The sequence below is a fragment of the Nicotiana tabacum genome, chromosome 24 (genome assembly GCF_000715075.1).
Source record: "Nicotiana tabacum cultivar K326 chromosome 24, ASM71507v2, whole genome shotgun sequence".
Taxonomy (NCBI): domain Eukaryota; kingdom Viridiplantae; phylum Streptophyta; class Magnoliopsida; order Solanales; family Solanaceae; genus Nicotiana; species Nicotiana tabacum.
The window spans coordinates 30299109-30324691 of NC_134103.1; the positions used below are offsets into that span (position 1 = coordinate 30299109).

Consider the following 25583-nt stretch of genomic DNA (forward strand, 5'->3'; position numbering starts at 1 on the left):
GTTTGTACCTTGTCACTGTATGCTGAGTCATAAGATATCATGACCTGCTGATCCAGTTGGAGATACAGAGGTACAAGCTTAGCAAGCTTATCTATCTCAGAAGCCACATAGGCATCAAGACCTGCTGATCTGTACGAGTCATACACTTTGATACATCTCTCCTTGAATGAGACAACTGTCAATATCCAATAAAGTTTGTCCTTCAAGTTGACTGGTATCAAGACATTGTCAACAATATGCCACGGTACGTTAGCTAGCAATCTGTAGCCCCTTATGTACTCACATACCACATCCTCTTCTTTGGCTACATTTGCATTACTATTTGTATCAGCATACATGTCGAAGATTTCAACGATTCTTGTCTTGAATATACAATCAACAGTTGTATACTTGAAGTTGGTTGTTTGGTTGTACTTGCCCTTCTTTCTCAAGTAGTAAAATATGACATCAATATGCTATATATAAAATTGAATACATAGCGTCAGTACATTGAATGAAATCAAGAAAAACAAACTGAATATATGAACTGAATATAGAAGTATCAACTGCTGAAAATAAATTGAATTTACATAATTCTGTTAGATACATACTGATACATAATTGGCATACTGAAAACAAACTGAATATAAATTGGCATCACCTGTTAGATACATAATGCTGAATACATAGATGTATTTAATATTGAATACAGTTAAATACATTCTGATAACTAAATACATATTGATAACGAAACATACTGCTTTATATCAGTCGTACAGTTAAGAAACTAATCAAGAATACATACTACTTTTAAAAAATTGCTAGAGAAAACCGTGAAATAAATATAAATCTGAATGTAGTTAAATACACAAGATACACATAACTCATTAAATTGACCCCAGCAGCAGATGTATATTAACAGCAACATAGAACAAACAGAACTCATAGAAAACATATGTTTACATAGCACATCAACAATATAAATACAAATGCATACAAAATTTGTATGAGTTCTCAAATTGTGAAATATACAATTAGACAAACCAAACAGAAAAAAATGAATTAAACTGAATTTGGAAGGGGTATATCTTATATTGTCATTCCATAGTTTATCGTCAAATGAGAGAAGGTAAAACCAATTTTTTGAAGTGACTTGATCAACTCCAAAATCCAACGGTATATGCAGTGTTGACTTGTTCTTCTTGTAATGGTCTTCCAAATCACTTCTACAAGGAATTGAAAAAAATATTATATCTACTTTCTAAATTATAAATACATATTAGACATATCGGGTAAAAAATACATCTAAGTATGCAATCCAAGCTTAAATACATCTAAATACTGTTTAAATACAATCCAAGCTTAAATACATCTAAAAATTATTTGAATGCTTATGAATACATCTACATATAATATGCAAAGATCAAAGTAATGAGTATAAATACAGTGCATTTAGAATACAAATAAATACATCTACATACATAGTTCAATTAAAAGAATAGTGAAGGTTGTTATAGAAAATGCATTTTTAAAACCCTTAAAACAAATTTGAAACTGAAATGACATATATATAAATGTATACTGTAGTATGTATGTTACAATATACATGAGTAAACTGAATAATAATAAAAGATGTTTTAAAATATGTATTTATATAATCCTGAATACTTATGTATAACTGAAGTCACATGTATATACTTGTATTTTATAATGTGTATGATGTTGTATAGATGATTAATCTGAATAATAGCAGAAACTAAATTACAATATATATTCTGAATATATTTATATAAACATATACTAAAGAGGTTAAAAAATGTTAACCTCTGCATTCTCGCCGACAGCTATATCACTCTGTTTTTGGCTTTTGGGATTATCTTGCAAGTTGGCATCAGATGACATTTGAATACCATCATCACGTCTCCCTGTGTTTTTCTATTCTCTGGTATACCATTTTCGTATCCTGATTGGCTTTAACCTGGTCAGAAAGCTTCTTAAAGTTTTCATTGATCAATGTTCTTAGAGACGTGAACTCGCCCATCACCTAGTCAATACACAAATAATTAGAGAGGTGTTGGAAAAATATATGAATGTTAATTTTCAAACTGTAATGTTTAATATGTGCATACAAAACTCACATATTCTTTGAATGAATTTAGATCATTGCTCAAAGAAAATACTTCATCTGTTTTAGAATCTGCTGGCTTCTTATCATGCAATAAAGTTTCTTAGATTTCAGATGTGCCCGCAGGAGGAATCTTGGATTGAGTCTCTGCATTTGAGGGATCTATAATCTGTTGTTTGCGCTTTTTGTAGGGCGGTGATAAAGATGGACCAACACTTGCATCATGTTTCTTCTTAGGCTGAAGATGCGGTGTAGGACTAAAGTCATCCAAATCATTTACATACTTGTCTGAATGAGTAGGAGTAGGACTGTTCTCTACATCAACGCCTCCTGGAGGAATTTGAATAACAACAAGCTTTATATCGCTTGGTTGGATGTCATTGTAAACAATCTGAAAATCGAAATACACTCAAAGTGAACGATCTTTGCTGTATGATTACAAAGTTATGCTCATTGAATTAAATACGTATTTGTATATTGTTTTCTGTATTATAATGTATTCAAGTTAATTTGGAAAACAAGGAAGTAAAATGTAGGTTGTGTGCAACTGTATTTATTATTTATTTCTAACACTGTATTATGTATTACACATTATTTGACCTAATTTTGAAAAAGGGCCATTGATGTCTGATGCATTGAACTATATTTCAATGAAAATTTCAACAAATGATTTCACTAACAGAAATATATTCTTAAAAAAAAATCAGCCACTTAACAAATAGTAAATTATCATATTTCCCTGATCATTGAACATGCCGTTCATCAGATAAGCATAAGTTGGCTGGTTGATAGTGGATCTCCAATTGAGTATTCTGGGTATCCGGTTATCAACTCACAGTGCAATTTTGGGGTCAACCTTTGAACAATACTCGTAAAACCATACTTGCATGGCGAGAGGCATCCCAGCTATCCTATAGTACTTCTTCTGAGAATCCATCTTCTTGCTAATAGATTTAATAAGGTATTAGAATGCATCAATATCCCATGGATAATATCTCCCACTCTCGACCAAGTTAAAATGTAGTCTTGGGATGGTTGTGTTGTTCTTCTCAGATGAAAATATGAAAGTGTGTATGAAATACAACACAACTATCTTGATGGCATCCCCATCGTTGTCATGACCCCAATTCTTGTCATCAAAGCATGTCAACAAATCTTTCTTCTTGACATTCTTTGCACCGCCAAAGTATGTCTCAATAATCCGGTTAGGCAGCTTTGTGTCGAACTGAAAATCTTCAGGGTCACCAACACAATTGAGACCAGTGACAAGCGCAAACTCCCTGATTGAGAAGGATAATGTTGTACCATTGACGTATATTGAAAATACATCGTCATGACTTCCTTCTAACTGTAGAACCATGAAGCACCTGAACAATTGATGTTGGACCTCACAACGCTTCATATTAAGAAAACTTCCAAAACAAGTAGTACCCAATATTTTGTACTGCTCTAGAGTAAGTTTTTCTTTGAGGTCGGAGACTATGTCTGTATTAGTATATGAACTGACATGCGGTGATGAAATAGGCAGGTGTTTCACAAATAGTTTAATTTCCTGCATACAATAAGAATTACAAAAAGATTTCATATGTCAACAGCAATACATAGCTCATTAATTTTTTTGAATACATATAAATACAACTAAGTATAATATGCAAAATACACTCGAGTAAGAAATTAGTGATGGAAATAGTTGTATACATATAAATACATCCATATACAACAATCAAAAGTCATTGTAATTGTAACGACCCGGCCAGTTATTTTGAATATTATAACCCCGTTCTCCTATTTACTGCTCAATTTATGCCTTGCAATTAATTTATGACTTATCAGGTTAGTTGGTTCAGGTCCGGAAGGAATTCGGAGTGAAATGAGACACTTAGTATCATAATTAAAAATTTTAAGATAGAAAAGTTGTCCGGATGTGAAATTAGATGTAAATGACCTCGAATCTGAAATTTTATGATTTCAATAGCTACGTATGGTGATTTTGGGCTTAGGAGTGTGTCAGAAAAATTTTTTGGAGGTCCGTAGAGGAATTAGGCTTGAAATGCCGAAAGTTGAATTTTTGAGAAGTTTGACCGGGGGGTTGACTTTTTGATATCGGGGTCGAAATCCGATTCTAAAAATTTGAGTACCTCCGTTATGTAATTTATGACTTGTGCGCAAAATTTAAGGTAAATCGAACGTGATTTGGTAGGTTCCAGAGTCGTTTGTAGAAATTAAAAATTTTAAAGTTCATTAGGCTTGAATTGGGGTGTAATTCATGGTTTTAGCTTTGTTTGAGGTGATTTGAGGGTTCAACTAAGTCCATATGATGATTTAGGACTTGTTGGTATATTTGGTTGAGGTCCCGAGGGGCTCAGGTGAGTTTTGGATGGTTAACGGATCATTTTTGGCCTTCGTGAGATTGTTGATATCTGCTGCTGCATTTTTCTGATTTTCTCTTTCGCGTTCGCGAAGAGTGTTTTTTGAGTGTGAGGTTTTGTTCTTTGCGACGCGAAGGGGAGGACGCGAACGCGAAGGCATGATCGAAGACCAGGGGGTCAAAGACCACGATCGAAGGCAGGGTCGAGGATCAGGATCGAAGTCACGATCGAGCCCAGGGTCGAGGGCCACGATCGAAGGCCAGGATCTAGGACCTCGATCGAAGGCCAAGATCGAGGCCGAACCGAGGCTGTCTTGGCAGAATTATAAAAATTGGGACTTCGTCCCATTCGCCATTTTTGGCAAATTGGAGCTTGAGGAGAGGGGATATTTGATAGATTTTCAAGGAAACACATGAGGTAAGTCCCTTGTGATCATTTCTACTCCATAATATTGAAGTATCATCGAATAATCCGAATAGATTACATGTTTTTGAGGTGTAAATCGGAGATTTGAACTTAGAAATTTGGAAATATGATTTGTAGATTTGAGGGTTGAGTTGAGGTCGTAATTTGGTAAAACTGGTATGGGTAGACTCGTGATTGAATGGGCTTTCGAATTTTGTAACTTTTGTCGGGTTCTGAGACGTGGGCCCACATGCGATTTTTGAGCTAAAATTCGGATTTTTATGGAAAATTATATTTTTCATATGGAAATAATTCCAATAAATTTTATTGACTGAAATGAATTATTTTTGAATAGATTCTAAGCATTCAGAGGCCGATTTGCGAGGCAAAGGCATAGCAGAGTGAACAATATCACGCTCTAAGGTAAGTAACAGTTATAAGTCTGGTCCTGATGGTATGAAACCCCAGATTTTGTGTCCTGTGATTATTTTGGAGGTGACACACATGCTAGGTGACGGGCGTGTGGGCGTGCACCGAAGGGATTGTGACTTGATCTGTCCCGTGAAATTATAAAGTTGAATAACTTGTTAGCTATATGCTCTCTATGTGTTGAAGAAATTTGACTGTAAATCATGTTAGAAATCATGCTTAGGCTATGTGATAGTACTGTTGGGACCCACAGAGGTCACGTACTTATTGAATTATTTGCTAATTGTTATCTTGTGCTAAGTCATGATTTTACTTGCGAATCAAACCTCAGTCTTTCTTGATATTTGTTGATGCATTATGTTATCATTGTTTGGACTGATCTTTGTGATTCCTGAGAGCCCGATAGACTAGAGAGGTTGAGGACTGAGTAAGGCCGAGGGCCTGTCGGTGAGATAAGGATATTATGGCATGCGAGTTGTCTGTGTAGGATATTATAGCACATGAGTTGTTCGTGCAGCACGTGAGTTGTCCGTGCGGATTATGGCGCTTGGGCTGTAGGAGCCCCTCCGAAGTCTGTACACCCCCAGTGAGCGCGGGTACCCATTGAGTGTGAGTGCTGAGGGCTGAGAGCCGAGTGGTTGAGCTGTTGTGATGAGCTGATTGACTGTTGCTTGAGAGGCTGTACTTGCTTTGCATTTGTTGTTGCACTTGGTTGCTATCTGTCATTGTTGTAAAATCTCTGAAAGATTTTATATCCTGATTACATGAAATTGAACTGTATAAAAATTGATTTGACTTAAACTGCCGGATTTGAAAGCATGTCTATTCTTTGCTGGAATTACTGAAAGTGAACTGTAACTGTGTAGCTTGTCATTATCTTCAGTTCCTTAGTTATTATTATTACTTGCTAAGTTGGTTGTACTCATACTACACCCTGCACTTCGTGTGCAGATCCAGGTATTCTCGGACATAGCGGGTGTTGATCATTTCGCGCAGTTGATTTTCAGGAGATTCAGAGGTAGCTGTCGTGTTTCGCAGACCTTGTCTCTCTTTCCCTATTTCTTTGTTTACTGTATTTTGGTCTTAGACTATTATAGGCCTTATGTTCCAGATTTGTATCCATATTAGATGCTCATGTACTCAGTGACACCAGGTTTTGGGGAGTGTCCGTGTGAGTATTTATGGGATTTTAAATTTTATTAAATTATTGTATTTTTAAACTTAAGAGAAATTGTGGTTTATCGAGATTATCGGCTTGCCTAGTATCGAGATAGGCGCCATCATGGCAGGTTGGGATTTTGGGCCGTGACAAGCTGGTATGAGAGCCTAGGTTACATAGGTCTCACGAGTCATGAGCAGGTTTAGTAGAGTCTTGCGGATCGGTACGGAGACGTCTGTACTTATCTTCGAGAGGCTGCGGAACCCTTAGGAAAATTTCACTTTCTTGTATATTGTCGTGCAAATTTGTTGATTCTGGAAACTAAATTTCTGCTATTCTATCCTCTCACAGATGGTGAGGACACGTACTACCGGATCGGACGGTCAGCCACGAGTGCACCAGTTAGGGCCGCGAGAGGCCGGGGTCGAGGTAGAGGTCGTGGTGTAGCTCATACCATAGTTGGACCAGCACCTATAGTACCACCAGTTGCTCCATCTCAGGAGCAGATTCCAGATATAGTTGATCAGACAGGATCAGCTCAGGCACCAGCTGTGCCCATTGAGATTCCAGGCCTTCAGAAAACTTTGGCCCAGATATTGGCAGCTTGCACTGGTCTTGCTCAGGTGGTTTCGGCTGAGGCCGCACCTGCCACTTCTCAGGCCGGGGGAGTTACTCATACCCCTGTTGCCCGTACTCCATACCAGGTAGTACAGGGAGTTCAGATACCGGGGGCACTACCAACCCAGCCGGTTGTAGCTGCTCAGGCCCCGGTAGTTCCTGTTATGGCAGATGATGAGCAGAGGAGACTTGAGAGATTTGAGAGGCTTCGACCTCCACCTTTTAGCGGTGCTGAGTCAGAGGATGCCCGGGGTTTTCTGGATAAGTGTCAGCGGATGCTTCAGACAACAGGTATTCTGGAGACCAGTGGGGTCTCATTCACTACTTTTCAATTTTCTGGGGCTTCCTTCAGATGGTGGGAGTCTTATGAGAGATGTAGGCCGGTCGGTGCAGCACCCCTTACCTGGCAGCAGTTCTCCGGTCTATTCCTGGAGAAGTTCGTGCCTCAGTCCCGCAGAGAGGAGCTGCGCATGCAGTTTGAGCAGCTTCGTCAGGGTGATATGTCCGTGACATAATATGAGATGAGATTTTCAGAATTGGCCTGTCATGCTATCTGGTTGATTCCCACGGACAGGGAAAGGATCAGGAGATTCATAGATGGCCTCATTTTTCAGCTGCGATTACTTATGACTTGAGAGAGAGTGTCTGGTGCTAATTTCGACGAGGTTGTTGACATTGCTCATCAGATTGAGATAGTTCGCAGCCAGGAGCGGGTTGAGAGGGAGGCTAATAGGCCTCGTGGTTTCGGTGATTTCAGCGGTGTTCCTTCAGGGGTCAGTTTTACCGTGGTAGGGGCCGTTCTTACAGACACGCTCAGGCGGGTCGTCCAGGTCATTGTCGTGCATCAGCTAGCCATGGTTGTTACAGTGCTCACTCATGCCAGTCTTCATTCAGTGCACTACCAGTGCAGAGTTCTCATCATGCCTCGTTTGCTCAGTCTTCTACAGGTAATTCTTCGGGTTATCAGAAGCAGCAGTTCCGTCAGAGGAGGGGTTGTTTTGAGTGCGGAGAGTTGGGTCATTTCAAGAGAGATTGTCCTAGGCTGTTGAGTGGGGCTCCACAGCAGAGTTCTCGACCAACGGCACCAGCATCAGCAGTTACACTACCCGCCCATCCAGCTCGGGGTGGGGGTCAGGCAACTAGGGGTCGCCCAAGAGGGGGAGGCTGATCAGGTGGCGGGCAAGCTCGATTCTATGCTTTTCCTGCCAGGCCAGATGCTATTGCCTCAGACACAGTGATCACAGGTATTGTTTCAGTGTGCCACAGGGAGGCTTCTATATTATTTGGCCCTGGTTCCACTTATTCATATGTATCATCATATTTTGCTCATTATCTGGATATGCCCTGCGAGTCCTTAGTTTCTGTCACGACCCAATTTTCCCTCTGTCTAGGTATCGTGATGGCACCTAGTCTTAAAGACTAGGTAAGCCTAACAATAATTAAAACAACATTGTTTAAATAGAATCTCTTAAAACTCTCGAAACCGGTAGTACAATTCATAAGCTCTACAGAGTGTTTGCTAGAAAACTTCTAAGTACAACTGTCTAGAAATAAGAATAAACAATGCAAAACGAAAAGTTGAAGGTGACTCTGAAGCCTGCGAACGCAGCAGCAGGTTTACCTTGAGTCTCCATAGTAACAGTCCACACAGATAGTTAACGAACAAGTACTTGGATCTGCACAAAAAAATGTACAAAAGAGTAGCATGAGCACACCACAGCGGTGCCCGACAAGTATCAAGACTAACCTCGGTGAAGTAGTAGCGAGGACTAGTCAAGACACCCGTTGGTCTAATAAACTGAACAAGTATAAGTATAGGGATGACAGAACATGACATCTATCTAAGGACCCCGAGATATGGCTAACGACATAGCAACTGCAATAAGGAAGGAAAAACAGCAAGTAACAGCGGAACACCAGAATAAGACACAGAAGAATGAACGAAAACACAACCCAAATCCAGAAATCACAATACAGTAAAGGCAAGTAGTAACTCAGCAGCAGCAATAGTTTTCACATCAGGTCTCAGCCAACAACCCCAATAAATTAGTCAAAATCCTTCAAGTGTAAACTTTCACCCGTAAGTTTTTTTTTTTTAAATTGAGGTCTTTAGAATATAATCCTTTCCAATAAAAAATTATTTTTGGAATATACTTCCTTCAAACATAGTTCTTTCAAGATAAAACCTTTCAAATATAAACTTTTCAAATAATTAGCCTTCAAACATAGTTCTTTCAAGATAAATACTTTTCAACTATAACCCTTTCAAATAAATATCTTCAAATATAGTTCCTTCGAGATAAATACTTTTCAAATTAAACTTTTCAAATAATTAGCCTTCAAATATAGTTCTTTCAAGATAAATACTTTTCAAATATAACCCTTTCAAATAAATATCTTCAAATATAGTTCCTTCGAGATAAATACTTTTCAAATATAAACTTTTCAAATAATTAGCCTTCAAACATAGTTCCTTCAAGATAAATACTTTTCAAGTATAACCCTTTCAAATAAATATCTTCAAATATAGTTCCTTCGAGATAAATACTTTTCAAATATAAACTTTTCAAATCATATCCTTCGAGTATAAGTCACCCTGTAACACCTGAGCATGGAAGATTTGCAGCCCCGAACACAGATATAACCACAGCGAGGAATCTACCGGAATACCGTCCCGTAATCCCAAAATAAATATGCAGTGCTGGGGGATCTCCCGAAATACGTCCATAGTCCCAAAGTAAATATGCAAGACAGGGGGATCTCCCAGAATACGTCTGTAGTCCCAATTTAAATATGCAGTGATGGGGGATCTCCCGGAATACGTCCGTAGTCCCAATTTAAATATGCAGTGCAGGGGGATCTCCCGGAATACGTCTGTAGTCCCAAAGTAAATATGCAAGACAGGGGGATCTCCCGAAATACGTCCGTAGTCCCAATTTAAATATGCAGTGCTGGGGGATCTCCCAGAATATATCTGTAGTCCCAATTTAAATATGCAGTGCAAACAACAGAGATAATAACTATAACACGACAGAAACCTCGTAAATCACCACAACGAGTACAAAAGCAACAATGACAGAAATGCAAAGTACGGCGAGCAAATCAACTCAAGAATTTAAATCACAAGAACGGTATAACTCATTCACAAGAAATAATTACATTAAAGAATGTAAGGCACAAGGAGAACAGCTTAACAAGGGAAAACAAAACAAAAATGTAGCAACGATTCCACAATATTCAAGTCAACAATAAGAAGCCAACACGAGTCAAATAGTTCCAAATAATGGCAAGTCAACAAAGATATAGGTTATCTAAACTCCTTTTGAGGTTGAGCAATTACGAGGAAAATTCAACAATTCAAATAAGGATAAGCAGCGGAAGATAATCATAACTCCAATTAAGACTAAACAATTATAGGGTGAGAAAGTAATGATTTCAATTAAAGATAAGCAGTTATGAAAAAAAAAATATAGCACGATGATAGAAGAGGTAAAATCTTTGGTTAAGTCGAATAAGGGTCAAATAGACAGTAAGAGTGAATCCTAAAGCAATTATCTCTAGTCAAAGCATGTAGAGGTGAAACTAGCAAATAGAAATTTAAAAATATCAAAAACAACATCATACACAGTGAATATAAGGACATAAGAACCCTAAAAGGCCAACTTTCCACAAATAGGTCTGAGCACGCGCTCGTCACCTCGCGTACACAGACTACAATCAACATAGATAACTCAAATCCTAAGGGGTAGTTTCCCCACACAAGGTTAGGCAAGATACTTACTTCGAGTCAAGCTCAATAAATCCGTAAGAATGCCCTTTCCACGAATATCCGGCTCTGGATGGCCCAAATCTAGCCAAAAGAAATTACATATCATAATTACAACAATAATAGACTCATCTAATTAACGAAATCAATATTTTAACAAAAATTTCGAAATTAACTCAACATCGCCCGTGGGGCTCACTTCTCGGAATCAGGTAAAAATCACAAAATATGAACACCCATTCACTCACGAGTCCAACCACGAATTACTCAAATCCGACCACAAATCCCCTTTCAAAACTCGAAATCTTCATTGAAGAAGTTCTTCAAATTTTTCCAATTTCAACCCCAAAAATTCGAAAGTAAATGGAGAAAACAACTATAGATTAATGTAATACAACCAAAAATGAGTTAGGAATCATTACCCCAAAGTTTCCTCTGAAAATCCCTCAAACAATCGCCAAATTCCGAGCTCTCAAGTCCAAAAATGAAGAATGAAACCAAACCCTCGGATTTCTCTTTTCTGCCCAGGCGTGACCGCACCTGCGCATAATTAGCCATATCTGCGCGACTGCAGGTGCGCACGTCCAAGCCGCACCTGTGCTTCCTCTCGCTTCTGCGCGCCAATATCCGCATCTGCGGGCATCATAGATGCGAAATTTTCCTCGCACCTGTGACCCCTGGCACTCCTCTATTTTTCCGCTTCTGCGCTTGCCTCTCCGCACGTGCGCTCTTGCACCTGCGGTCTCTTCTTCGCAGGTGCAAAAATACCAGAAGCCTGAAGACTTAGCAGTAACACAAATCAAACTTTTAATCCGTTAAGCACCCGAAACTCACCCGAGGCCCCTGGGACCTCAACAAAACATACCAACCAATCCTAATACATCATACGAACTTAGTCGAGCCTTAAAGTCACATCAAACAACATTAAAACCACGAATCGCACCATGAATCAAACTTATAAATTTCAATTCTTTCAACTTCTAAAACTCGTGCTGAAACCTATTAAATCACCCCGGAATAATGTCAAATTTTGCAAGCAAGTCCTAAATAACATAACGGAGTTGTTCCAACTCTCGGAATCGCATTCCGACCCCGATATCAAAAAGTTCACTTCCGGTCCAAATCTCCAAAAATTTGACTTTCGCCATTTCAAGCCTAAATTAGCTACAGACCTCAGATTTATAGTCCGAACACGCTCCTAAGTCCAAAATCACCCAACGGAGCTAATAGAACTAACGGAACTCCATTCTGGAGTTGTCTTCATATAGTTCCGACTACGGTCAAAATCCTTAGAATTAAGCTCCCGTTTTAGGGACTAAGTGTCCCAAATCACTCTGAATCATCCGTGAATTGAATTCAACCATGCACGCAAGTTAATACACATAATATGAAGCTGCTTAGGGCCTTATGCCACCGGACGGGGCTTAAATTTTCAAAATGACCGGCCGGGTCGTTACAGTTTCACCTGTTTGTGTATCTACATCGGTGGGCAATATTATTACTGTGGATCGTGTGTATTGGTCATGTGTGGTAACTATTGGGGAACTGGAGACTAGAGTTGATCTCTTATTACTCGGTATGGTTGATTTCGATGTAATCCTAGGTATGGATTGGTTGTCTCCATGTCATGCTATTCTGGATTGTCACGTAAAAATCATGACGTTGACGATGACGGGGTTGCCAAAGGTTGAATGGAGAGGTTCTCTGGATTTTGTTCCCATCAGGGTAATTTCTTATTTGAAGGCCCAACGTATGGTTGGAAAGAGATGTCTGTCATATTTGGCCTTTGTGAGAGATGTTGATATTGATACTCCTATTATTGATTCAGTACCGGTCGTGCGAGACTTTCCGGATGTATTTCCTGCAGACCTGCTGGGTATACCACCCGACATGGATATTGATTTCGGTATTGACTCGGTGTACGACACTCAACCTATTTCTATTCCTCTGTATCGTATGACACCAGGTGAGTTAAAAGAATTGAAAGAGCAACTTTAGGAACTCCTTGAAAAGGGGTTTATTAGGCCTAGTGCGTCACATTGGGGTGCACCAGTTCTGTTTGTCAAAAAGAAAGATGGTACTATGCGAATGTGCATTGATTATAGGCAATTGAACAAAGTTACAATCAAGAATAAATATCCATTGCCGCGTATTGATGATTTATTTGACCGGCTTCAGGGAGCGAGAGTGTTCTCCAAAATTGATTTGAGATCTGGGTATCACCAGTTGAAAAATCGGGATTCGAATATTCTAAAGACGGCATTCAAAAATCGTTATGGCCACTATGAATTTCTTTGATGTCTTTTGGGCTAACCAATGCCCCAGCAGCATTTATGCATTTGATGAATAGTGTGTTCCAGCCATATCTTGATTTATTTGTCGTAGTATTTATTGATGATATTCTGGTGTACTCACGTAGCCAGGAGGAGCATGCACAACACTTAGGTATTGTATTACAGAGGCTGAGAGAGGAGAGACTTTTGCAAAATTCTCTAAGTGCGAGTTCTCGCTTAGTTCAGTGGCATTCTTGGGACATATAGTGTCCAATAAAGGAATTAAGGTAGATCCAAAGAAAATAGAGGCAGTTTAGAATTGGCCCAGACCATCCTCAGTTACTGAGATTCGGAGTTTTCTCGGCTTGTCCGGTTATTATCGTCGTTTCGTGGAGGGTTTCTGTTCTATTGCATTGCCTATGATTAAATTGACCCAGAAAGGTGCTCCGTTCAGGTGGTCGGATGAATGTGAAGAGAGCATTCAGAAGCTCAAGACAGCTTTGACTACAACTTCAGTATTGGTGTTGCCTACAGGTTCAGAGTCTTATACTGTGTACTGTGACGCGTCGCGTATTGGTCTCGACGCAGTGCTGATGCAAGACGGTAGGGTGATCACCTATGCATCTACATAGTTAAAGGTACATGAGAAGAATTATCCAGTCCACGATCTTAAGTTAGCAGCTATTGTTTATGCCTTGAAAATTTGGCGGCATTACTTGTACGGTGTCCAGTGCGAGGTATATACTGATCATCGGAGTCTACAGCATCTATTTAAACAGAAGGATCTTAACTTGCGGCAGCGAAGGTGGTTGGAGTTGCTTAAGGATTATGATATCACCATTCTCTATCATTCCGGAAAGGCCAATGTGGTGGCCGATGCCTTGAGTCGTAAGGCGGAGAGTTTGGGTAGCTTAGAATATTTACTGGTAGCAGAGAGGCCTTTAGCCTTGGATGTTCAGGCCTTCGCTAATTAGTTTGTTAGATTGGATGTTTCTGAGCCAAATCGAGTTTTGGCCTATGTGGTTTCTCGGTCTTCTTTATATGATCGCATCAGAGAGCGCCAGTATGATGATCCACATATGCTTGTCCTTAAGGGCATGGTTCAGCACGGTAATGCCAAGGAAGTCACTATTGGAGATGATGGTGTATTACGGATGCAGAGCAGGCTATGTGTGCCTAATGTAGATGGTTTGCGTGAGCTGATTCTCCAGGAAGCTCACAGTTCGCGGTACTCTATTCATCCAGGCGCCGCGAAGATGTATCAGGATTTGAGACAGCATTATTGGTGGAGGCGGATGAAGAAAGATATAGTTGGGTTTGTATCTCGGTGTTTAAATTGTCAACAGGTAAAGTACGAGCATCAGAGACCGGGCGGATTGCTACAAAGACTTGCAATTCCGGAGTGGAAGTGGGAGCATATTACCATGGGCTTCATAGTTGGACTCCCATGGACGTTGAGAAAGTTTGATGTTGTTTGGGTGATAGTAGATCGGTTGACCAAATCTGCGCATTTTATTCCAGTCGGTACTAATTATTCTTCGGAGCGGTTGGCTGGGATTTATATTCGCGAGATTGTTCGCCTACACGGTGTACCGATGTCCATTATTTCAGATCGGGGTACGCAGTTTACCTCACAGTTTTAGAGGGCAGTGCAGCGAGAATTGGGCACACAAGTTCAGTTGAGTATAATATTTCATCCTCAGACGGACGGACAGACAGTCCGAGGGCACTATTCAGATATTGGAGGATATGTTACGCGCTTGTGTCATTGATTTTGGGGCTTCTTAGGATCAATTTCTGCCACTCGCGGAGTTTGCTTACAATAATAGCTACCAATCAAGCATTCATATGGCTCCATATGAAGCTTTGTATGGGAGACGGTGCCGATCTCTATTGGGTTGGTTTGAGCCGGGTGAGGTTAGGCTATTGGGTACTGACTTGGTTCAGGATGCTTTAGAGAAGGTCAAAGTGATTCAGGAACGGCCGTCTAGACAGAAGAGTTATGCCGACAGGAAGGTTCGTGATGTTGTTCACATGGTGGGGGAGAAGGTTCTGCTCAAGATTTCCCCCATGAAGGGTGTGTTGAGGTTCAGGAAGAAGGGCAAGTTAAGCCCTCGGTATATTGGGCCTTCTGAGATACTTAAGAAAATTAGAGAGGTGGCTTATGAACTTGCTTTGCCACCTAGTCTATCAAGTGTTCATCCAGTGTTTCATGTATCCATGCTCCGAAAGTATGTTGGGGATCCGTCTCATATTCTGGATTTCAGTACAGTACAGTTGGGCAGTAATTTGACTTATGATGTGAAGCCGATGGCTATTTTAGACCGGCAGGTTCGAAAGCTGAGGTCAAAGAGCATTGCATCAGTGAAGGTGCAGTGGAGAGGCCAGCCAGTCGGAGAAGCTACTTGGGAGGTTGAGCAGGAGATGCGGAGCAAATATCCACACCTATTTGAGACTCTAGGTATTATTCTAAACTCGTTCGAGGACGAACGTTTGTTTAAGAGGGGGAGAATGGAATGACCCGGCCAGTCGTTTTGAATATTATAACCCTGTTCCCCCATTTACTGATCAATTTATGCCTTGTAATTAATTTATGACTTATCGGGTTAGTTGGTTCGGGTCCGGAAGGAATTCGAAGTGAAATGAGACACTTAGTCTCATAATCGAAAATCTTAAGATAGAAAAGTTGCCCGGATGTGGACTTAGGTGTAAATGACCTCGGATCTAAAATTTTATGATTCCAATAGCTCCGTATGGTAATTTTGGGCTTAGGAGCGTGTCCGAAAAATTTTTTGGAGGTCCGTAGAGAAATTAGGCTTGAAATGCCGAAAGTTGAATTTTTGGAAAGTTTGACTGGACAGTTGACTTTTTGATATCGGGGTCGAAATCCGATTCTGAAAATTTGAGTACCTCCGTTATGTCATTTATGACTTGTGCGCAAAATTTAAGGTAAATTGGACGTGATTCGGTAGGTTCCGGAGTCGTTTGTAGAAATTAGAAATTTAAAAGTTCATTAGGCTTGAATTGGGGTGTAATTCATGGTTTTAGCATTGTTTGTGGTGATTTGAGGGTTCGACTAAGTTCGTATGATATTTTAGGACTTGTTGGTATATTTGGTTGAGGTCCCGAGGGGCTCGGGTGAGTTTTGGATGGTTAACGGATCATTTTTTGCCTTGGTGAGATTGCTGATATCTGCTGCTGCATTTTTCTGATTTTCTCTTTCGCGTTCGCGAGTGGGCCCTCGCATTCGCGAAGAGTATTTTCTGAGTGTGAGGTTTGGTTCTTCGCGACGCGAAGGGGAGGACGTGAATGCGAAGGCATGATCGAAGACCAGGGGGTCGAAGACCACGATCGAAGGCAGGGTTGAGGATCAGGATCGAAGCCACGATCGAGCCCAGGGTCGAGGGCCATGATCAAAGGCCAGGGTCGAGGGCCATGATCGAGGCCCAGGATCGAGCACCTCGATCAAAGGCCAAGATCGAGGCAGAACCGAGGCTGTCTGGGCAGAATTATAAAAATAGGGACTTCGTCCCATTCGCCATTTTTGGCAAATTGGAGCTCGAGAAGAGGCGATTTTTGATAGATTTTCAAGGAAACACTTGAGGTAAGTCCCTTGTGATCATTTATACTCCATAATATTGAATTATCATCGAATAATCCGAATAAATTACATATTTTTTAGGTGTAAATCGGAGATTTGAACTTAGCAATTTGGAAATAAGATTTGTAGATTTGATGGTCGAGTTGAGGTCGGAATTTGGTAAAACTAGTATGGGTAGACTCATGATTGAATGGGCTTTCGAATTTTGTAACTTTTGTTGGGTTCCGAGATGTGGGCCCACGGGCGATTTTTGAGCTAAAATTCTGATTTTTATGGAAAATTATATTTTTCATATGGAATTAATTCCAATAAATTTTATTGACTGAAACGAATTATTTGTGACTAAATTCGAAGCATTCATAGGCCGATTTGCGAGGCAAAGGCATAGCAGAGTGAAGAATTTCACGCTCTGAGGTAAGTAACAGTTATAAGTCTGGTCCTGATGGTATGAAACCCCAGATTTTGTATCATGTGATTATTTTGGAGGTGACGCACATGCTAGGTGACGGGCGTGTGGGCGTGCACCGAGGGGATTGTGACTTGATCTGTCCCGTGAAATTATAAAGTTGAATAACTTGTTGTTAGCTATATGCTCTCTATGTGTTGAAGAAGTTTGACTGTAAATCATGTTAGAAATCATGCTTAGGCTATGTGATAGTACTGTTGGGACCTACAGAGGTCACGTACTTATTGAATTATTTGCTAATTGCTATCTTGTGCTCAGTCATGATTTTACTTGCGTATCATACCTCAGTCTTTCTTGATATTTGTTGATGCATTATGTTATCTTTATTTGGGCTGATCTTTGTGATTTCTGAGAGCCCGAGAGACTTCCTGAGAGCCCGAGAGACTAGAGAGTTTGAGGACTGAGTAAGGTCGAGGGCCTGTCGGTGAGGTAAGGATATTATGGCACGTCAGTTGTCTGTGCAGAATATTATAGCACGTGAGTTGTCCGTGCAGCACGTGAGTTATCCGTGCAGCACGTGAGTTGTCCGTGCGGATTATGACGCTTGGGCTGTAGGAGCCCCCCGGAGTCTGTACACCCCCAGTGAGCGCGGGTACCCATTGAGTGTGAGTGCTGAGGGCTGAGGGCTGAGAGGATGAGTTGAGTGACTGTTGCTTGAGAGGTTGTACTTGCTTTGCATTTGTTGTTGCACTTGGTTGCTATCTATCATTATTGTGAAATCTCTAAAAGATTTTATATCTGAATTACATGAAATTGAACTGTATAAAAATTGATTTGACTTAAACTACCGGATATGAAAGCATATATATTCTTTCCTGGAATTACTGAAAGTGAACTATAACTGTGTAGTTCGTCATTATCTTCAGTTTCTTAGTTATTATTGTTATTTGCTGAGTTGGTTGTACTTTTACTACACCCTACACTTTGTGTGCAGATCCAAGTATTCCCGGACATAGCGGGTGTTGATCATTTCGCGAAATTGATTTTCAGGAGATTCAGAGGTAGCTGGCGTGTTTCGCAGACCTTGTCTCTCTTTTCCTATCTCCATATTTACTGTATTTTGGTCTTAGACTATTATAGACTTTATGTTCCAGATTTGTATCGATATTAGATGCTCATGTACTTAGTGACACCAGATTTTGGGGAGTGTTCGTGTAAGTATTTATGGGATTTTATATTTTATTAAATTATTGTATATTCAAACTTAAGAAAAATAGTGGTTTATCGAGATTATCGGCTTGCCTAGTATCGACATAGGCGTCATCACGATAGGTTAGGATTTTGGGTCGTGACAGTAATATGAGTAAGAAATCAGTGATGGAAATAGATGTATACATATAAATACATCCACATACAACAATCAAAAGTCATTGTAATGAGTACAAAAACAGTGAAGGCACCATTGAAATACTTATGAATACATCTACATACAATATGCAAAGGTCACTATAATAAGTACAAATACAGTGAATGAACTTTTGAATACATCTAAACACATCTAAATATAATATGCAAAAGACACGAGAATAAATAAGCACAAATCAGTGAAGCCAAATTTTGTATATATATAAATACATCTACATACACACATGCAAAAGTCATTGTAATAAGTACAAATCAGTGATGGAATTTTTGAATACTTATGAATACATTTAAATACGATATGCAAAAGTCAGTGTAACAAGTATAAATACAGTGAAGGCAATTTTGAATACTTATGAATACATCAACATACATATAAATCAAATTAACAAATAAGAAGAGGAAGTTATGTATCCACTATTGTACACATATAAATACAATAACATACAATAATAGAAATCCATTGGAGAAGGTAATACTCAATGTATGAGGACTCAAATACATATTGATACATCAACAATTACCTTTTCGTCCCGTGTATCCGAGCTATTTCTTGCATCGACCTCCTTTCCCTTGACACCTGAAGCATCATCCATAGGTTTTTTTCTCTTTTCCGCAACGGGAAGTGTTGATTCTTTCGAAGATTTCTCAACTTGGGCTTCTTTCAATGTGTCATTGCGTATTTTTATTCTCCTCTCTGCAGCTGTATTTGCTGTTGAACCTGCAAATTCCAATTCCACTTGAGTGATTTGCAAAGAGAAAGAGGGCCCATCGAAATTGAGTACTTTGGTGGGTATACCTCTGGTAACCCTTTTCTGGGATGTTGAATCAGCCATTGGAGAGAAAATCTCAAATTTTCTGTTGAATACAATAACAATGGTTATTGTTTATAAAAAATTAGTAGAGATAAACAGAATAAACAAACTACAAGCGAATTCTAACAAGTTAAATATTTGCCACAACTATTTGTAGCAAAAAATAATGAAAGTTGAGAGAGACAATGCAGATGGCGTGTATGAAATTAGTGTGGTGACTGAGAATGGGGAAGCGCTAGGCGATGTGGGTGAGAAAGATTTTCAGTTGCAAAATCGTGGTTTCTGGGAATGGGGGAAGAGAATGGCGTGTATGAAATTAGAGAGAGAGAACGTGGAGAGAGAAGTTTACATCAAATACGGTAATTATGTGAGAGAAAAATCTGAAAAAGGAGATAGAAAAATAATAAATAGCGTATATAATGGCTTAAGGGTAGGAGGTAACCATAAATAGATATTTTGCTATAAACATTAAAAGGTAGTTATAGAATATAATTTTTTTAAATGATATTTATTTAAAATAAATAAGGTGTTAACCTTTGCTATAGGAGGTAAAAATTCCATGTTTAAACCTATATCTACTTCTACCTAAACTATTCGGCCCATTATATCAAAGATACACCATATGGCCCATTCGAATGAAATCAATAAAATCAAGTCCTAACTACCTTAATTCAACCCCAACGAATCAACTACTCAAAACAATTATCAATTAACCTTCAGATCTACACTAAATGTTGACAATATTAAAATGTCACAATATGACAAAAATAGGTAAATCGGGAAAATTAAAGCAACACACATTTAATGGCTTAAATAAACAAACTTTAAAGAGGAAATGCAGAAAATATATAAAAGAAAAGGACCTTTTATAGATGCAAACTTCACTTTTCATTCAAGAAATCTCCAAGTATGGAATTAGTGAGAAAGAACGTTGGCCAAACTTGAATGCGGACAGAACCACAGTCCGAAGCTCGACGGCGAAGCAAACCAAAGATTGAGCCTCTTGCGGCTAAAATTTTACTGGTTATTGGGGTTTGTTTTGAGGTCATTTTAAGGTTGTTTCCGACTGATTTTAGGCAGTGTTCATGCTGTTCTTTTGTGAAGCTTTCGATCACATTTTCTTAGCTGGATTTTGAAGCTGCTTTAATGGGGGAGTTGGCAGCATTTTGAGCTCTGTTTTGAGTGATTTTTAGCTATAAAGGGGTATTGTTTTGTTGGTTTTCATGGCTGAATTTTTGGTGGTTTCAGCTGGGGTTTCATTGATGTTTGAAGGGCGGAAACTGGCAGCGTTTCTTGGTGATTTGTTGCTGCATTTTGTTGCTTTTTGGACTATTTTCGCACCTAATTTTGCTGCCCTCTTGGATGGACTTTTTTTGGTGTTTTACAGGGTATTTTGAGGTTGTTTTGTTGCGTTTTTGAGTTGGAGTTTCCAGCTGGTTCCCATGGTGAAAACGTGAGTGAGTAGAATATGGGTTGTGAGTGGGGGACAAGCATGGGGACAAGGAGTGAGGGACAAGGGAAAGTGGGGAGCGAAGGAAAGTAGAATGGGACACGCATGGGAAGATGAGAGCGAGAAAAATGGAGTGAGAAGTGATGTATTGATGAGATGAGTGGGAAAAAATTCAATTATAATAAAAAATTAGGCGCTCACATAACATAAAAACCATATACCTAAATATAAACAATGGTTCCCAAACGGCATATACCTAAATTTTGCAAGGCTCATAGTCGCATTTCTAAATTCTAGTGATGCCTGCAATCTCAAATGTCTCCTGAACCAAAAGAAAATAGACCTGTTTCGGATGTTAACAACAGATAGAATATCATAGGAGTGAATTCAGGAACCTTGTCAATTAGAAATATAAGGGAAATTAAGGTTAAGGAAGTGAGTAGGACAAGGTGTGTCACAACAGTTTGGGTTCAAACGAAACAAGCAATATGCAACTTGTTGATTTAGATCCTCTAATCCTAGACGTCAAAGCATATTATAGACCACACCAGAAATACCTATTACCTCAACATTATATTCAAAATTACAAGGCTACACTCGAATCTAAGTTTGAGTCAGCAGCATCAGTTCAGCAATGGACATGATTAATTATTTGATCCTACAGCTGAATGCAAGTGTGAACAAGTGAATATTTCTCCAACTGGATAAAACCAAGTAAATTAAAAGAAACTGCTTTTTCTGGTGAAAGCAAAAAAAAAAAATTCCAGTACAATGCCTCAAGTGATTGGGAAAATCTGAGCGTGTTGCTGCTTGTGATATGCAGCAGCTAGAGGAGGCCCAACTGATGGTCAATTTTAGGTGAACGAGGCTGTTAGTACTACTCTAGAGGCATAAGTTAATCCTAGTTTGAGTTTTCTTAAGCAATATTTAACATAATCTCCAACTTGAATGAAACATCCCCACCCCTAAAATTTCTGAAAAGAATCATGAACTCGTGACACTAAAAACAGAAGGCAAAATATTGGCCATGCAAAACGTGAGATTCATAAAGCTTACTAGTTTTTTCATCCCCAACTTCATCTGGTTGTTTGCAGAGTTATATAACAAATAGCATAAAAGCACTTACATGAAAGGATATTCCAACCAGAATCACTATTTGTTTTGCAGAAGCAAAAGTAAAAATTCAGATACTGCACTATTTATAAGTCTCTCTTTATAGATATACATGTATAAAATAGCTAGAACAAGAATGAACAAGCTTCTCTATTCGTCCTCCCTTCTTTCACTTAACAGTAATCCTACAAGGACAATTTTTATCGTGATCAACGGTATTAAGAGATAAGCATAAACAGGTAAACTGCAATTTTCGTAAAAGAGGAATTTGGAGTTTGGTTTGGAGAAAGGGAGGAGAATGGGCATTAATTGTACATGACAACAAGCCTGATCAATAGCATTGTTTGTAATAGAAAGCATTTCAAACCATGCACTCCCTCATCCACAAGGGACTCTTTTTACTCGCTTGGTTATCCCAAGTGACAGCTCTAATCTCCCCTCATTACTTTCTCAGATTTTCCTAAATAATCTTTCGACTATATATTTTTCACAAGATATTTAATCTTAAGAAGTTAATTTGAAAACAAAGCATAACATAAAGTAATTGAAGGACTTCTGTTGCAACTCCCATGATTTCAGGATAACTGTAGAATCAACTTTGCAAGAGAAAAGAGAATGAGCAAGATTACGATAGCGTTGTCATTACCCTAAATAAATGGGAAGAGGTGAGATCATGAAGTGGAGCATGACTAGCAAAAGAGAAGCGTGTGAAAGTGTTGCTTATACTTCCAACACGGCAAGAATAGCGAGTATCCTTATCAGAGACCAATAAATCATTAACCATGCTTCGAAAATATTATAAACTAATATTTTAATTATCCACCAATCAACCAATCATCGTACCTTCAGTTTAATCCATTTATCAATTGACAATCAAAATATGGTACTACTTGTAAATCGATAAGGCCAGATTCGACAACTAGAACAAGATGCCAACTAAGATAAGACAATCTCGACTGCAAAATTTTAGACATCAGACTTTGATATACAACACTAATTCAAATACAGTTGTGACATATTAAAGAAAACATGTGATTATTGTTCATAAGTCCCACTTTGTTAAAATATAATGATGTACCCCTGTATAAAAATAAAAATATAACTAGGGACCTTTTTTCTCAACACTATCTAGGCACTGAGACTTTATTTATATATCAATGAAATTTGTTACCATTTCAAAAAAAAAAATGCTCGTTTAACTTACCTTCAATCTATCCTGAGTTGGCCCCAGCGTCGTCATCTCCATTACCACCTCCACCTCCATATACGGGAACAAGGGTTCGCAAACAGACAAAGAATTTAAAACGGCTAAAAATCTCACCAGTAATCTCGAGACGTTCGTGTGAGGAATTTTCCAAATTACACCACATGAGCTTATGGAGGTAGCAAGAATTCTCATTGCTAAACATGTTGATATGCAGAAGGACTTCCTTGACACTCGATAAATATGTATTTGGCTTCACAACACTGCACCCTCAACCTCCAATATCCAAATGAAATGATTTCACCCAAGACTATTTGCTTCCATAGTCCTTCATCGTCCATATCACGACATGCGCTAAGTGGTTATGGCCATATCTCCTAGCATATGAACAAATCAAAGAAAGACATTCTCCCAACACAGCCAAACTCACAACCAATGGATCACCAAAAGGCTCATGATTCTTCTTCTTTTTCTTTTTCTTTTTCTTTTTCCTTTTTGATGAAGATGAACCACCAATAGAAAATGTCAACTGATCGAATCTCTCAGTTGCAAGATTAAAACCTACAAAAGTCCTCCTGCCAAAAAAACTCGTACCTCCAATACAATACAATACAATACACCTCTAAAAAATAATCCAGAATCACTGAAACTGTATAGACAATCCTCAAGTTTCTTCCATGAATCCAGCTTCAGACTATAAACCATTGTCGCCCACACAGGCCCAAGCCTTTGATAATTTGAACCACTTAATAATCCTCTGTAGAGCTATCATACCCTAAATTAGCAGGATTAAATTTTCTACCCCTACCCAAATGCTACAAACCGACAATCTACAGAACCCCTTAGTGGATGGATTATAACAGGGCATATAAATTATCAAATTTCATCAAAACCAAACCATTGCAAGAATTCACCGGCATTGATGGTTGTTGCGACTGCTTCAGTGGGTGGTCAAATTGCTCCTGTTGGGTTGGGTTTCTGTTCAAAATCAATGCAGAACAAGGAGAGACCGCTTTCATAATAAGTTTGACATCAACGTTGGGTTTCACTTAGATGTATTTCGGGCTATTGATAGTGGCCTCCCATAGCTTGGCAACGCTTCTGAATCTCAGTAGTGAGTTCACTAGCAGCTCCACAAGTATATTCTCGATTACTTCCGGCGGCAAGAAAGCCTCTTGCGGAAAAGATCTGTGTATGTTGCGGAGGGGTTTAGGGTTTCAGGATACTATTTTAGAATGCAAGGTTTAGGGTGAATGGGTTAGAATTGGTCGTGCATTCACTAGAAATGTATTTACTTTTACGTATTCTTTTACTAGATAGTGTAAACCATGCCACCACGGGCCCAAGCTCGATATAGAGTTTTATATATAGTCTATTTCATCTGTATATGCAAATTTACTCAACAAACATGCAAAACAAAACTAAGTTGCATCACAGGAATGGCACGATAGATTATGGTTAATTTGTCAAAAGCAACTGTACACAATTACGTAAGAACTATTGACTAAACAGTAAGAAATAATGGTGGTCCCTTTAGCATAATAAGCCCAAGGACGTCTTAATAAAATTCGTGGCATAAAGTCAAATTTTAATAGAAGGCCTTTCTTCTTTCTTTTTTTTATTTTTTCATCTTTTTTTTGTTTATACTGTATTTATCTTACAAAATATAATATTAATATTTATGCAACACAAAATCCCAACTTGTCGTGATGGCGCCTAATATACTTGCTAGGCAAGCCGACAATTACATAACAGCTAAACATTTGAATGAAACATGTATTAATAAATTCAACCGCAGAAAATTTCATAAATATCAGATAAAAGTAACTGAAACTCTACTATAACCATTCCAAAACCTGGTGTCAACGAGTACATGAGCACTACTAAATATCGACATAAACCAAAACTCTAATACAACTATCTGAATAATAGAACAGTATTGAAGAAATAAAAGGAAAGAGAGTCAAGGTCTCGGACGTCATAGCAACTACCATGAAGTCTCCAAGCAGTTACCAGTACAGATCTAGAAATCACCGCGTCCAGATGTACCTGAATATGCACATGAAGTGTAGAGTGTAGTATGAGTACAACCAACTCCGTGTACTGAATAAGTAACAGAACTAACCTTGGGGTGAAAGTAGTGACGAGCTCACAAGAATAAAGTCAGAACCAATATAATGACAATACAGGTAAGATAATAACAATAATAGTAAATAACTCAAAGAAAACTTCCATATTCACCTCGTTCATGATACAGAAATTTAGACATGCTTTCAAGTTCATAATTAAAGGCCAACACTAATAAGAACATGTTAAGTATCATGAGGAATGGTACATCTCTATGCCTACATGTAAATTATGCACGTCAAATGTATGGTATCACAATGATATTCCCAGGTACTCACACTCTCAGAGTACTCAATCTGTCTATCTCAATTGCCCACTCATC

At 38.8% G+C, this 25583-nt stretch overlaps 1 protein-coding gene across 1 annotated transcript; it reads right to left on the reverse strand.

Annotated features, from left to right (window-relative positions):
- Window positions 1-10877: 10877 nt before the first annotated feature.
- LOC107762401 (uncharacterized) lies at window positions 10878-24497 on the reverse strand. Its single transcript, XM_075248244.1, has 5 exons — window positions 23135-24497; window positions 21074-21160; window positions 19352-19410; window positions 19077-19273; window positions 10878-10934 (listed from the first exon to the last, which is right to left on the reverse strand). The coding sequence occupies exons 2-5, from the start codon at window positions 21091-21093 to the stop codon at window positions 10878-10880; spliced, it is 333 nt and encodes a 110-aa protein (XP_075104345.1). The 5' UTR covers window positions 21094-21160; window positions 23135-24497.
- Window positions 24498-25583: the final 1086 nt, after the last annotated feature.